This window comes from Onychomys torridus, chromosome 7, assembly GCF_903995425.1.
Source record: "Onychomys torridus chromosome 7, mOncTor1.1, whole genome shotgun sequence".
NCBI lineage: Eukaryota > Metazoa > Chordata > Mammalia > Rodentia > Cricetidae > Onychomys > Onychomys torridus.
In genome coordinates this window covers 100,068,639-100,084,870 of record NC_050449.1, presented here as the reverse complement: position 1 = coordinate 100,084,870, position 16,232 = coordinate 100,068,639, and the positions used below count along the sequence as shown (strand labels likewise).

Here is a 16,232-nt window from a genome sequence, read left to right as displayed (position 1 = left end):
TGTCCTGTTTTCTGAAGTTTCTTTTCTTTCTTTGTTACCAAAACTAGTATTTTTCTGCTGTTCCCCACCTCATAGGTTGGTTGTTCTCCAACTGTCTCCAGTGTATTTCTCAGATATTTTAGCAGAAGGCTGGGACACATCATCTTTCACGTTTGTGTCTCAAAAATATTCTGGGGACCTTTGTAGCACTTTGCTTCTTCCTATTCCCATGGGGTCATTTATCATGGTCTCTCTTTCCTTGTTCTCCCTCTCTGTTCTTGATTCATCTAGGATCTCTCACTCTCCTAAGCTCTCTTTCCCCCAACCTTTGCCCTTCATTACCCCTGCCTCATGTCCAGTTTTCTCATGTAGATCTCATCCATTGCTCTGTCTTTGGGTGATCCCTGTGTCTTTCTTAGGTGAGTCCTTGCCGTGGAGGAGATGGGAATTGGGGGCTGGAGGGGTAGGGGGGGCTGGGAGGAGGGAGGACAGGGGAATCCATAGCTGATATGTAAAATTAAATTAATATATATAGGATTCCACATAAGAGGAAGCATGCAGTCTTTTTATTTTCTATAATGCAACCTGCAGTTCCACCCAGTTTTCTGAAAATGCTATAATTTCATTCTTGCTGATGGTTTACTAGAATGTCATTGAGTATGTATGTATATGTGTATTTATACACCACATTTTCTTCATCCGTCTATTGGTAGGTATCTAGGTTGTTGATTCTATAACTTGGCTATTATGAATAGACCATGGTAAACATAAATATGCAGATATCCTGTTGTATGCTGCTTTAGAATGTTTTGAGTAAATACCTAGTTGTGGTATGGCTGGGTCATATAGTGCTACTTTTAGTTTTGTGAGGAACCTCCATATTACTATTCTGTAGTAGGATAACTATAGTTATAGTAGCCAAATACTTTTGGTCTTCATGAAATATGCTAAAGTTTTTGTGTATCTCCTGACCATTGGATGTTTGTGTTTTAAATGAAAGAGGAAGTTTATGTAAACTATAGGAAGATGTTTTAAATAATTTTTTGGTTATTGTGTTATCATTTTGTAGACCTGGCTGTTCTGGAGCTGACTATGCAGACCAGGTTGGTCTTGAACTCACTAGGATCTACTTTTCCCTCCCAGTTGTTGGGATTAAAGGCATGTGCCCCCATGCTGGGTCTGAAATGTATTTTTGAAATACAGAGTATTTGCTGAGTCTTCAGATTTGTTTTTGGGTGCTAATTTGTTTCAATTGCTTTATTTCTTTGCAGATTGCCCATAACGTATTGATTTGAAAGGAGAAATAGGGTAGTCTTGTTTCAAGTTGCTTCGCAAATCATGTCACTATCATATATGAAGGGCTAATAAAATAACATGTATAAAAAAGAGCATAATATAAATGCTCTTTACAATCATTTGTATCTCTTGTACATTCTGCAAAGAAGCTCACTTTACTAGAAATTAACTCATCAATCTTTTTGCTACCCCTAAGCAAAGTGACCATCTTCTATCCTAACAACAAGGGAGTTGGCATTAGCTTTTTACAGAGAAGTTTAATTTTGTGCCCATGGTCACTTGCAGAGGAGGAATTAGAATGTTGAATTTATGACCTTAATAACATGAAGAAGACAGCTTGTCTGAATTTGCAGAATGAATTTTGTATTCTAATTAAATACCTAGAGTTTTGCTTTGGATAACAGCTAATTCTAGATTAATTGGACCTAAGTTCTTTAAAATCTTTTAAAATTACATTTTATTTATTTGTTGTGTGTGTGTGTTTATGCTTGTGTACATGTGTATGTGTGCCTGTCTTATCTATCAGTGGATATATGAGTCAGTTCTTTTGTTTTTTGGTTTTTTGTTTTTTTTGAGACAGGGTTTCTCTGTGTAGCTTTGCACCTTTTCTGGCTGGCCTCAAACTCACAGAAATCTGCCTGCCTCTGCCTCCCAAGTGCTGAGATTAAAGGCGTGCGCCACCACTGCCCAGCAGGAGTCAGTTCTTTATTTCTACTATGTGGGTCCTGGAGACATTCAGTCAGAGGATTCATGGAGTTGGTGAGGTGAGAAGTAACTGTGGCTTGTTCCTTTGTCTCTCTAATCTTTCAGCATTTACCCCAATATCTGGTTCTGGGTTTTTTATTATAAGACAATTTAGAATTTATGCAACACCTATATGATAAAGAAGTCCAAGTTATTCTTTTACATAGTTTCTTGAATATATATGTTAAAAATATAGACATTTATATTTACATATTACTAAGTTTGTTCAGTTTCAAAATATTTTAAGTCTTACCTTTAGATTAGGAAAACTCAGATCTTGTGGCTTTTTAAAAATGCTCATGTTTTAGACTATTTTATTCTAGAATATTTTACTAAGCATATAAGTGTTTAAAAATATTTCTAATTGATGAGTATTTGGAAAATTTATAGTTTCAGAAGTTAATTTAGACTTGTTGATTTCCCTGTAGACAATTGCAACATTGTTTCACTATGTCAGGTGAGCAGATATACTTAAATTACACCACATAACATGTGATAGGTGCCAGTACTATTGATGTATTAAGCTTAGGGCCCGCTCACAGTCATCTAGAATGTCTTGATTTAAAAAGCAATTGTCTTTATTTCTACATTCATTTCCAGATTTCTCACTGTAACTAACTCAGAGAAATGAAGGCAGGAAAAGAAATTAAGCATTTTCTTGAACAGATAGTAGTAATGTTAACTTTATAGTTAAACAAAAGCAACATGATGTTTGGAGTTAAAGATAATGGAAAAAGTAAAATGATTGCAGTTGAAATAATGAGGCATGTATGCTGGTTTCAGGGGACAGTTTTCCATGTCACATGAGAGAAGAATTGACAGTTTGCATCAACTATGTGTGTAAAGGCAGAGCAACTTCGGGCTTTTCTTTGCAAGCCTGAAGTTTATAATGAGGGAGTTTTTAAGCAGGTAAAGTAGAGGGATGTCATTTAGAAGAGAGTGAATCTAAGTCAGAGGTTTCTGAGATGCTTCTTTAATATGAAAGAAAGGTTTTACATCTTTTAAAACCCTAGCAAATTGATTGCTAACAAGTTATGATTTTTTTTACTTTATCTGCTTGTTTATTTTTTCAAAAATTGTAAGACATTTGTAAAAAAAAATTTATTACAAAAATGATCAGATGACCTGAAAAGACATTTCATTGAAGAGAATACAGAAGTGGCAAATAAGCACGCTAAAACTATTCAATACTATTAGCATTTCATAGAAAAAAAGCTAAAATTACAATACCACACAACTATAAAAATATAACAATACCAATTTTTGTCAAGAATATGAAGTAATTTGATCACTCATACAAAGTGGTAAAAGGCAAAAATGGTATGTATAGCTTGTGTATGTTTTCTATTTTAAATTTATTCTTCTCTCATACATTATATTTGACTACAATTTCCCTCCTTCCTCTACTCCCAATCCTCCTTCATACCTACCCTCTTCCCCAGATCCACTCCTGCATTTTTCCCTTCAGAAGAGACCAGGCCTCCCAGGGATATCAACACAGTATAACAAGTTACAATAAGACTAGGCACAAACCCTCATACCAAGGCTGGAGAAGGCAACCTGGTAGGATGAAAAGAGTCTTAAGAGCACGCAAAAGAGTCAGAGACAGTCAAGTGGGAGTGGGGCACTTTTAGGAGTTCCTTCAGAACACCACGCTACACAACCATAACACATATGTAGAGGACCTAGCTCAGACCCATACAGTCTCTGCAATTGTTCTAGTAAATTAGCAAAATTGAAGTAGATCAATCTCCAGAAACGTATAACCTCCCAAGACTGAATAATGAAGGAAGAGAAAAATTAAAGGTACTCAAATAGGAAAAAAAAGCAAAATATCTGTTTTTAGAGAAGTGTACGTAGAAATCTCTGGTGACTGTGTGTATACATACACCTCATTAGAATTAACCAACAAATTCACTAAAGTTATAGGATAGAAAGAACATACCAAAGTCATTTACATTTCTATAAAACTAATAGATTATCTGAAAAGGAAATTAGGAAATCAATCCCATTGATAATAACATCAAAAATAATAAAATACTTGTGAATAAAGTTAGCCAGGAAAGTGGAAAAGTTGTATACTAAAAGCTAAAGCATTGCTGAAGGAAATTAAGGTACAACTAAAATGTAGAAAAATCCTGTGCCAAGGTCATTCATATTTGGCTCCAGAATAAATGAGCTCATGCTTATTTAGAAATGATAGCTGTGTTTTTACATCAGCATATAGTTATGTATAACCATATGTACTTTTTTATATCTGAAAATGCCTTATTCTTATTAATTTATAGTTTTTATATATTGTGCACCCTAATAAAGCTTTCCTGGGGATCAGAGAACAAAACAGCCACTAGATTAGACATAGAGGCCAGACAGTGGTGGCGCATACACCTTTAATCCTATCACTCTTGAGAGTCAGAGGTCTGTGAGTTCAAGGCCACACTGGGAACAGAGCCAGGCGTGGTGGGACACACCTTTAATCCCAGCACTTGAGATCTCCTGTCTTTGCTTCGGAAGGACACATGCCTTTAATCCCAGGAAGTGATGGCAGGAAGCAGAAAGGTATATAAGGCGTGAGGACCAAGAACTAGAGGCTTTTAAGCAGTTCAGCTGAGATCCATTCGGGTGAGGACTCAGAGGTTTTCAGTCTGAGGAAACAAGATCAGCTGAGGAGTTGGCAAGGTGAGGTTGGCTGTGGCTTGTTCTGCTTCCCTGATCTTTCAGCATTCATCCCAATATCTGCCTCTGGGTTGTTGTTGTTATTATTATTATTATTATTATTATTATTATTATTATTATTAAAAGACCCACTGAAGGACTGGGCAGTAGTGGTGCACACCTTTAATCTCAGCACTCGGGAGGCAGAGCAGGTGGATCTTTATGAGTTCGAGGCCAGCCTGGTCTACAGAGGGAGTTCCAGGACAGGCTCCAAAGCTACACATAGAAACCCTGTCTCAGAAAACCAAAAAAAGAAAAAGACCATCGAAGATTTATGTTACATTTGTACTTTGTAGTTCCTCTGACTGTTGATAGCTTTTTGAGTTCAGGTCTAAGACTTCATCAGTAACTATCTCACTTTAAAAGAAAAACAACTACAACTGACTTGTTTACCTTCTTCAGAGAAGCATGCTCTTCAGAAGTAAAGGTTTATTTCATCAGGGAGATAAAGAATTTCTGCATATGACAATTCTTAAAAACAGATAAAAATGAGCCAAACTTTAAAAAGGAATTATGTATATAAGTAGTTAAAACATAAAGGGAATATGTGATACAACAAGATTGTGATTACCATTTGGGTGTTAAAAAGCATTATTGTTAGGTAGGGGTGCTTATATTGTAAGTAAGACACAAGGGTAAGGGTTGGTGGTCATTGTTTAGAAGCTCATCTCGCAAACTAGGTGAAATTTTGAGACCAGGTCCAGAGCAGTGTCTACTGGAGAAAGAACAAAACAGAGGTGTGATAATAACTACAGATGCAGCTAGATTCATTCTCATCTCTCCCTCTTTCACCTCTGTCCTACCTCCCCCAATGAAAAGACCAAGGCACACCACAGAAGTTAGTAAATTTCAGCCAGATCACTATGATTGGCAGTTAAGATAGAGCATCAAGCATTCTTGACCCTGTATCTAGTATCCCTTACCCACTATGGTATATTGTTAAGGCATTATTAAAGTCTAGTAGTAGGAAGACAGGAATGCTCTCATATTACTGCTAATGATGAACTTGAGAATTCACTTTGGAAGTGCAGGGGTGAATTGTTTAACATTTAATTTAAAGGATTGAGGTTTTTTCCCCTAAGAGGAAAGACAGACTTTTAAGAGAAAACAAATCAGACTTAGGATTTAGTATAACACTAAGCCTTTAATAAGGAACTCCTAGGTTTCCTTGGAATTAGGTCCTGGTATGAAATGACTGTTGCTGTAGACTACCAGATGTAAATATGTACCTTCTGCCTCTTTTCTTTTTCTTTACTGCTACAGGATGACTTAGAACCTAAAGGGGCTTAGTTGGCAGGGTAGCTGCAATCATTGCTGCTCTGTATGTAATGTCACCAGACTATGAAAGCTGTCAGTGGACAAATGACATGCTGTAGTTAAGACACATGCTTAAAACTTTCTCCAGGGCTGCCTTCTGCTGTGGAATGCTTTTCATTTCTCATATGTTACAGGAATGAGACACATAAGGAGTCTAGCTTTTGTGTTGATTTTACAGGGAGTCATTGTACTTAGACAGATTTTTCTAGTTCCATTTATCAGTATTTAAGTTGGTAAAAAGCAATGAAAGCTGTGTTCAGACTGTACTTTGTGTCCTATGATAACTTACTTGGGGTGAGAGATGGAAGAAGGCCTTTTATAGTTGGGGATATTCAGTGTTGTCTTTTAAAACAGTCAAAGATGTATGTAAATCTGGGTTTTAAATAAATTTATACTGCTAGTTATTTAATTCAATTTGAGTTCTAGTGCTATCTCTTCGAGCACTTCTAATTCATACTTATTTTTTCTAGCCCTTTTAGCTTTTTCCTTAATGTTTTACATGTTTAGAAATATTCCCTTAGTGGATGTCATTTCTAAACTTGAGGTATTATTTAATGATTTTCTTACTGTAAAAGACAATAATTAAACTGAATGCTCATTCACCTACACATGTACTATTCCACTCCTGCCTTATGTCCAAAATTCAATATCACTATTTTGAGTCAATATTCAGTAGTTACAATGTCTCTTAACTATTTTCATAAATACGGTACCATCCCTTTTTAAGTCAGTATTAAGTTGTTATGATGTCTCTATAATTGTTCCTCATAAATAAGGAATTCAGGTTGTGCTTCCTTTCTTGTATAACTTGTTTTCGTAGTTAGTGACTGCTTGGTTTTTTTTTACTCTGTTTTCTAAAATCTAACCTTTTAGCAGAAATAACAATCTCTGTTGAGTATATTCAAATGAATTAGGTATTTAGTCAACATAACTTTTTCCCAGTTATATCCTATGTGTAACCCTGCCACCTTTTACATTAATATGTACTGAAAAGTGTCTTTGTTTCTGAGGCTAAACCACTTTTGCCTTGATTTTGGCTTATTTGTTCATTTGGCAAAAACGCTTTACTAATAGCTTTCTGAAAAAAAAATCATGTAAAATAAAAATAATCATTTTGCATTTTAAAATATATTTAGCCTACCCTTACCTTTGATTGATAGTTTTGATGAATATAAAAATTTTATAAATAAGATACGGAATTTTAGCTTGGTTTGGGTATACACACTTATCCTAGCCAGCACTCAGAAGGTTGAGGCAGGAAGATCAAGAGTTTGACTTCATCTAGACTCAAATATCCAGTGAGACTGTTTCATACAGACAAAACAATAACAAAAGCAGACCCTTCAGAACTTTGAAAACAGGTCTTCATCATTTTCCGTCTTCCAGTGCTGTTGTTTCTGTCATGCTATGCCAGTGTTCTAGTTCCTCTATTTACAATTTGTTTCCCTGAAAGTTTGTGGATTGTCTCTTTGTCCTCAATTTTGTGAAATTCACAACAAAGTCCATCATTGAATCCGTTTTTTGGTTTGTTTCGTTTTGTTTTATTGTTGGTTATGCTGACTACACATCCAGTTATTCCAGCATGAGAGCTCATTTTCTTTCCTTTTTGCACATGTAGTTGTGGGCTACCTTAATTCAGGAGTTAAAGTGCTGGAAGAGCTCTGGTTACACAGAACTTCTACTGAGTTAGTGGCTTTAGTTCTTACCTTGAGAATTCACAGAATTTTACTGACTACAGATAGGGTAAGATTTTAGGAAGGACATTACTGTAGGCGAAAGCTTAAGGGAAACTAAGCTAGCAGAGTGCCTGTGCAGCAGCGGAAGGCCCCTGAGAGAGGAACCACTGAATTGAGTGTAGAGGATTGGAAAATACATGACACCATATGATTGCAATAATAATGCTGCTTTCTAATTATATGATCCATTTCATTCATACTCTATCTTTACACAAAAGGTTAGGACAGGTTTTTCCACCTTTGCATAGTGAAATGAGAATGGATTTTCTACTAGATAAAAAGTATGGCAGTTTTATTCCAGTTATCTATGTAACAAAACATGAACAGCTTAGTAGCTTCAAACAGCTGCTAAATGTTTTAGTTACTCAGCTGGGCAGTTTTCTCTTTTGGTTTCTCATTCTGTTGCATCATATAGTTGTAGGGTGGGCAGTAAGCCCCTGAAGATTTGACAAGGCTATGCAGTATAGCCCACATATTCGGAACTAGTTATTAGAGTGCCTACTTGTGACTTTAACATGTAGCTTGTGCTTTTAAAAGCATGATTACTTTACTCATTCATTTATTCATGCATGCTAAGAGACAGCAAGAAGAGAACTAATTAAGGGCTAGCAACTGACTTAGTTCACTGCTGTCATGTTCTGTTGCTCAGAACAGTCTCGGGACCTGCCCAGATTCATGGAGAAACACACTCTGTCTTTCCCTGAAGGACTGTCCATGTCACATTGTTACAAAAGAACAGGGCATGGTAGATATTATTATTTCTGGACATTTAAATATGAAAATTACTTATTAAAAACAAAATTGTTTATAATTCCTATACCAATATATTCTTGCATAAATACTATGTATGTATATGCATGTGTGTAGATATTACATGTATGGTATCTGCTTATATATGTATACACCCATTTACATAATTATATACATATATACTACACATATACTCTTACTTTATTAAAGCTTTTATATCAAAATTTTATAAATTGTAAAGAAGAGAAATTTATTCATCATAGTTCTAGATTCTGGGAAGTCTAAGATAAAGGTACTCACAGAGTTACTGTCATGGGACAGCCCATTTCCACATAGCTGGCACCTTTTCACTACATCCTACATTGTATAGGAGATGAACAAACTCCATTGAGCTATTTTATAAGGGCACCAATGGTATTTGGGCTCTGCCCTCTTGACTTTAATCATCTCCCCAAAGGTACTGCCTTCTAGTACCATTGCCTTAGGAGTTAGAATTTTGATATGTGAATTTTGGTGTGACACAAACATTTACATTGTGGCACATGGGCTGCAGAGATGGCTTAGCAATTAATAGCACTGGCTGCTTTTCCAGACCTATGTTCGATTTACACCACCAACATGGCAAATTACAACTGTCTGTAACTCCAGTTCCAGGGGTATCCAGTGCCTTCTTTAGTCCTCTGTGGGCACCAGACTTGCATGTGATGCACAGACACACATTTAGACAAAAAACCGATGCACTTAAAATAAAAAATTAATCTTTAAAAATAATAAATCATAACTCATATGTATACATGTGATACACTGATGTCAGTACACTTCCTTATACTTGGCCTAAAAAAGAAAAAGACCTCCACTTTTAAATAGTACATAAATCTCAGAGCTACATAGCAACTGAATTCCCCTCTAATTGAAGTTACCGTTCCCTGAGAGACTGTTTGATGTTTCCTAGAGCCTCAGCATCCTTTTACATCACTCTCAGGGATGATCTTGCCCTTTATTTCTTTGAGAATGAAGTAATCAAAGGAAAAAACTTCAGTCATTTCATTAAATTTCCAGCTTTCTGTGTCATTACCCATATTAGAGGCTTTTTCTTTCTGTGATAATATGGTTACCCCTTTCTACCTGTAGATTCATGTGATTATGGAACATAAATATTTGAAAAAATTGCATTTGGCATTTGTTGATTGATCATTAAAAACATTCTTTATAGACTTGTTTTATTCCAAATTGTTCAGTAATCATATAAAATCATTTTTGTCTTTGAAAAAACAGAATCCTAAGTATTCAAAAGTCAAGATTTTGCTTCTATGAAATAAGACTTTCAGTTCTTAAATTTTTAATCTTAACATTTTTGAAGCATCAACTCTGAGTGCTTAGTTTTGGTTTTATTTTTTTACTTGCAAGGTAATAAACACTATAATGCCCTTAATTAAGTTCATTATGATGTTTCTACTTAACTTTTATAAACGTAAGGATCTTTATTAAGCTGAAAGGAGTAGAGAGTAGAAATCAATTACTCCAGGGACCCACACTGTTTAAAAGAAGCTAATTAGAAAGCTAGATGAGGCCTAGAAACCAAGAAAGGAATCTCACTCCTGAGACTGGCTTTATATGAAACCTTAGTTGCTTCAAAATAGGGCAGTTAATTCTCTCCCTCCTCCTTTCAACTTGACTATCCCTCCTGATGAAACTAGAGGTGTTGCCAGATGGTAGAAGTCTTTGCTGTTCAGTGCATTATTACTTCCGTTGTGAAATCAGCTTTGGGCTCCTGTGTAAGTTACTTTTCTGATTAAGCTTAATAACTTTGATTTTCTTGAGATGAGTAGTCCAGAAAGGGATAGAGGGGGTGCTTTTTCCATGATCCAGATTAGTTACACTGCCTTGTTAGATAGCACTGTGTGCACAAATTTTTAGAAAGTAGGAAGTCAAAACTTTGTTTCTAAGTAAGCTCCTTCTTACATTGCCTTTATAGTTCAGGGAAATGAGCACTTTTCATAGTTTAACTATTTTTCTTTCTCTTTTCATTCCCTTTCCATATCCCTTTTATATTTCACCCACACCAAAATACCTTTCAGAAACACAAAGTAGATCTTTTCTACAAACTACGCCATGTGATGAATGAACTTATTGACCTGCGAAGGCAGCTACTGTCTGGTCACCTGACACAGGATCAGGCGCGGGAGGTTAAACGGCACATCACCGTGCGCCTGGACTGGGGTAATGAGTAAGTATGACTGTTACTTGGGCATCTCTTAGTTTCATTGTAACTCAGTCCTCAGAGAATTTAAACTTGATCTAGGCTTCTCTTTAATGATTTAAAGATAATATATCTTCTGTACAGGTTTGCTAGGTATCATTGTTTCTTCTCATTATCAAAGGGCATTCACTTCTTAGCCTGTGTTTTATTTCTGGAAAGAATTAAAAAATTGGACTGGGTTATCCTCTGAGCTGTCTTCTAAGAGATCAAGTTACTTTATTTTAAACCTCACTAATTAGAGTATACTTTAAAAAATATTCTATAGTACTTTAGGGGAAAAGGAGGGGCGTCAGGAAAGATGGCTCAGCAGATAAAGGTACTTGCCACTGAACCTCTCTATCTGAGCTTGATTCCCAGACACCACATGGTGGAGTCTCACAAGAGAAACTGACTCCTCAAAGTTCTGATTCTGCATGGCATCTCCATGCATATACACAAAACAAATAAATGAATACTGTGTGTGTGGATGAAAGAGAGAAAGAGGAGGAGGAGAAGAGAGAGAGAGACAGAGAGAGAGAGAGAGGGAGGAGAGAGAGAGAAGAGAGAGAGGAGAGAGAGAGAGATTAGTGTTTTTTATATATTTTCCAGCCATACAATAAATCTGAATAAGCATAATCTATAAATGAGGATTTATACTTCTGAATATTCTTAACTCATTTGTCATTCAGAAAGATTCCTGCATTTATGCAGCGGATGTGATGATGTTCTGTTAAATAAATTTAGGGGCAGGAGACATGGATCTGTGGTAAAGAACACAGGCTGCTCTTTCAGAGGACCTGGGTTCTATAGCCAGCACCAACATGGTGACTCACAACTGTCTGCAACTCCAGTTCTAGGGGATCTGCTGCTCACTTAATAGCTTCTTTGGCACCATACATGTACATGGTGCACATATACACCTGTAGGCAAAACACACATATGCACAAAATAAAATAATTTTTTTAAAAATAAAAATCTGAGACTTTGTCATTGTAAATTAAGATACATTAAAGTTATTTCTTCCTAAATTTAAAACTTATTCATGTCCATTGGACATTGAAGCAACTAGGTTGTTTCCTACTTCAGACATATGTATATTTAAATCTATTTAATATTTATGTTCTTCTCCCAACCAAGGCATTATTGAAATGATAGAAAAGAAAAGGAATGAGATATGTGAACCTATTTCTGAAAGGTAGGAAGTAGGCTACTTGACAGAAGGAGCAAATATAGGCCGAGAGAACTTTAGCTATGTTGGAGACAGTCTGCTCTGAAGCTCCTAGAATCAGGGGATATGAGAGGGACATGCAAAGGTCATACTAATGGTTTGAAAGTCTGTATGAAGAATAATCATACCTTGAAAACAGTTAATAGCTACTTGTTTCCCTTTATGTGAGCAAATAAGAAACCAGCAGCCGCAGAGAACTGGGCAACTGGGGAGAATTGGGACTTCGTGTTTTGTGGCATTTAAAGATTTCATAGTGTAATGACCAGGTCTCCCATTCTTACCCGAAAGGAAAGCCTGTCAGTTATCTATTCATGCACAAAATCTTTCTATATTTCTACCAGTGTGTCTTACATACAAATGAACAATCAAATTTCACCAATGTTTATATAAATTAATCTCTCAAGGAAGAGGGACACCAGAATTAAAAAAGAAAATTACCGGGTCCTAGGGGAAATGACTTCTCCTTTGAGAGAAATAGAAATTCATTTACAAACTTTAAGAACAAAACAAATTCCCTCTGTATCTACAAAGAGAATCAAGAAGGCTCATTATGTAGAATTAGAGTCAATGAAAAAAAATGAAGTAAATGATTTCTAAAATAAAACACTCAGATAAATTTTGTGTAATCACCTTGAAAATAAAACAAAAAAGATGGAAAACAATTGAGTGAATACATTTACTGTTACAGAATAATTACTGAGGAGGTTCCAGATCAGATGTAATTCCCAGAAAAAGAAGAAAGACAACAAAGTAGTATTTATAAAGAAACAAAAATTCCCAGAGCCCAAAATAAGCAGCCTCCAGGTAGAAAGGGCTCACTATACATTTAAAGGAATGAATGGAGTTTTATTTTAAAGTCCATATTAAGATACATATTTGTTTATTCTAGGGGTGAAGAGAAAAGCATAAAGGTCCTTAGATAGAAAAATAGCTCCTCTTAGAAAAGAAAGTAACTACACTGGCCTCAAAGATTTTATCATTAATAGCAAATACTGGAAGATAATAAAGTAGTTGCTTTAGAATTCCATAGGGGAAATGATAAACTAGCCAGAGTTTGTAAGTAGTCACACTAACTGATAGTGTCAAGATCAAATAAAGCCATTTTTAGATATAATAGCTCTCTCTCGTTTCCTTTCTATGGGTGAAACTTGAGGAAAGAAACTGCAAAGTATATGAGTAAATCAGGACTCCCAGGTAGTGGAGGTGCACACCTTTAATTATCCCAGCACTTAGGAAGCAGAGGCAGGTGGATCTCTGTGAGTTCAAGGCCAGCCTGGTCTACAGAGTGAGTTACAGGATAGTCATGGCTACACAGAGAAACCCTGTCTCAAAAACCAACCAACCAACCAACAAACAAACAAAAAAGAGTAAGTAAGGAAATAAGAACTCTAATAAATCTGAGTGTATCTAACTGAGAGTGATAATTGTTATTACTAATAATAAGAGAAATAAGAGAAACACAATTTAAATTAGTTGGTTATAGTTTTTCTGAAGGTACAGGATCCTATCCTGGCTAGATTTGTAACTGTACACTGTAATCTTTGTTATATACTAAACTACTTATGTACTATAGTATACACGAATTCAAGTACACTGATCAATAGTGTTCTCTAAATTAATGACTTGAAACAATTAAAAAGCTCAGTAAAATATGTTAAATTACAGTATAACTAGTGATTTTGCCTCCTCAGCCCCAAACACTACTTATTATATCATTGCATGTTCTTTAAGAGTCAATAGTAGTAACCAGTAGTGATGCACAACTTCAATCTCAGTACACTGGAGGCAAAGGTAGAAGCATCTCTTTGAGTTTGAGGTCTGCCTGGTATCATAGTCAGTTCCAGGACATCCAGGACAAAAGAGAGAGACCTTGTGTCAAAAAAATCAATACTAGTAAATGAACTTGAATTGATGCCACTAATAGTTACATAATTCATTATGTTGCAATTTAATTGCATCCATAAAACCAGTAAATAAAGTAAATAATATTTTTCAAATATCAGTCATCTTTTTGCTGCATAGTTTAAAAAACAAACATATTTTACAGTCTTAATGAGGGTAATTTTAAGGTGATATTTTAGAAACAAGCAGAAATTATTTTTTAAGAAAACTGAGTACACTGAAAATATCTTTCAGTAGCTGCAGAACTATTCCATTTTATAATTTTTCCTCAATGAAGTATGTGTATATTGGGGGGTAATATGTCAATTTTAAATTAAAAAAAGAAACACAATTCCATTTCTTTCTGTCCTTTCCCTCTTCTCCATCTTCCTTCTTTATACACCACTTCTTTCCTCCAGTTTTCTTCTTCCCAACAGAAAATAAAGTTGAAACCTAAACAAAAAATGTGTAGGTCTGTCTCTAGTTTGTCCTTGTTTTTTTTATTTTTCTTTCATGCAATACATGCTGACCACAGTCTCTACTCCCTCCACTCCTCCCAGCACCTCCCCCTTCCCCAGAACCACTGCTCCTCCATTTCCCTTCAGAAAAGCGCAGACCTCTCAGGATATCAGCCGAATACAGCATAACAAAATGCAATGAGACTAGGTACAAACTCTCATATCAGGGCTGGACAAGGAAATCCAGTGTGAGGAAAAGAGTCCCAAGAGCAGGCAAAAGAGTAAGAGATACCACCATTCTAACTGTTGCATTGTGGAATATTTGTTTAACTATGTAAAGATGGGTTGAATTTGTTTAATTATGTAAAGATGTGTAGCTGTTTTACCCTGCCTGCCTAAGGCGCCTGATTGGTCTAATAAAAAGCTGAATGGCCAATAGCAAAGGCAGAGGTATAGGCAGGACTTCCAGGCAGGAAGAGTAAGGAGGAGGAGGAATTTATGTTCAGGGAAGAAAGAAAAGGGGATTCCAGGGAGGTGTCAGGGGCAAGATAGACAGACATGGAGGAATCAGGAAATAGGTCATACAGAATGAGAGAAAGGTAAAAAGCTCTGAGGCAAAATGTAGATGAATAGAAACAGGTTAAATTAAGTTAAAAGAGCTAGTGAGACAGGCATAAGATATGGCTGAGCATTCATAATTAATAAGAAGTCTCCATGTCTTTATTTGGTAGCTAGCTGGTGGAACAAAGAAAATGCCTTTGACACTGTTAGTAATTCACAAAATCCCCAAGCTGAACAATTACAACAGATATGCAGAGGATCTAGCACAGACGCATGTAGGCTCCATGATTGCTGCTTCAGTGTATGAGCTCTGCTTACTTGATTCTGTGGGCTATTTTCTTCTGGTGTCCTGGATCTGTCTGGCTGCTACAATCCTTCCTTCCCCTCTTCTGCTGGGTTCTCTGAGCTCTGCTTAATGTTTGGCTGTGGATCTCTGCATTTGCTTCCCATCAGTTGCTGGATGAAGCCTCACTGATGATGATTGGGCTAGGCATTGATCTATGAGTATAGGAGAATATCATTAGTAATCATTTCATTGACTTTTTATCTCTATTTAAACAAACAAGCAAATAGACAAATCAAAAAGAGTTTGCTCAGAAATTATATAACTTCTAGTTCTTGCTTGAACTTTAATTTTTCCTTAATATTTCAAAAGAAGAGATAATTTACTGTTACAATGCTTCCTGCCTTTAAGTTATGTAAAAGAGACTATTTCACACCAAAGTTGAGTCGGAAAACCATATCCATCATTCTTGTGTATACCAGAATACTTCTACACTTTGTATTCTACTATTCTTATATAAGTGCCATAAAACATTGGCACATAGCATGTATTGGTGGCATGCAGTAGACACACTGTCAGTATTTGATGAACACATTTTAATGTTTTATTTCACGTAATTGTTAGTCATATGCTAAACTTTTATTCCTTACCTATAAGCTGTGACATATTATAGTTTGCTTTTTCAGAATCAATTTCATAAAGTATTAATAATAGCTATTAATAGTGTATGTAAGTATAGCACTGTGGCAAGTGCAGGGACCCATTGGTAGTACTTACTATAATGAAATACTCCTCCTATGACCTTCCAAGTCAAAAGCTTTGTCTTACCTACTGAGAGAACTATGACCAAGAAGCACTCTCATGTAGTGAGTGCTGGAACTGGCATTTGTACCTAGGGTGAATCTTAAAACCCATACTTGCAGAGGACCGTACCTGTTTGTGTGCATCTTAAAACTCAGTTACATGTCACCAGTGTTTGTAGTTTAGATGTTATTTGGGTTTTATTTTACTTTTCTCCTAGTATTGATTCTCCTCCTTTCCTTCC

General features: G+C 35.9%; 1 protein-coding gene across 7 annotated transcripts in view; it reads left to right on the top strand.

The window, feature by feature from the left end:
* Positions 1-16,232, top strand: part of Dock3 (dedicator of cytokinesis 3) — a 391,678-nt gene that overhangs the window by 176,555 nt on the left and 198,891 nt on the right. For all 7 annotated transcript variants that reach the window (XM_036193576.1, XM_036193574.1, XM_036193572.1 and 4 more), the window contains exon 6: positions 10,616-10,764. In XM_036193576.1, coding sequence (XP_036049469.1) covers positions 10,616-10,764 — 149 coding nt within the window. The remainder of the gene's footprint in view (positions 1-10,615; positions 10,765-16,232) is intronic.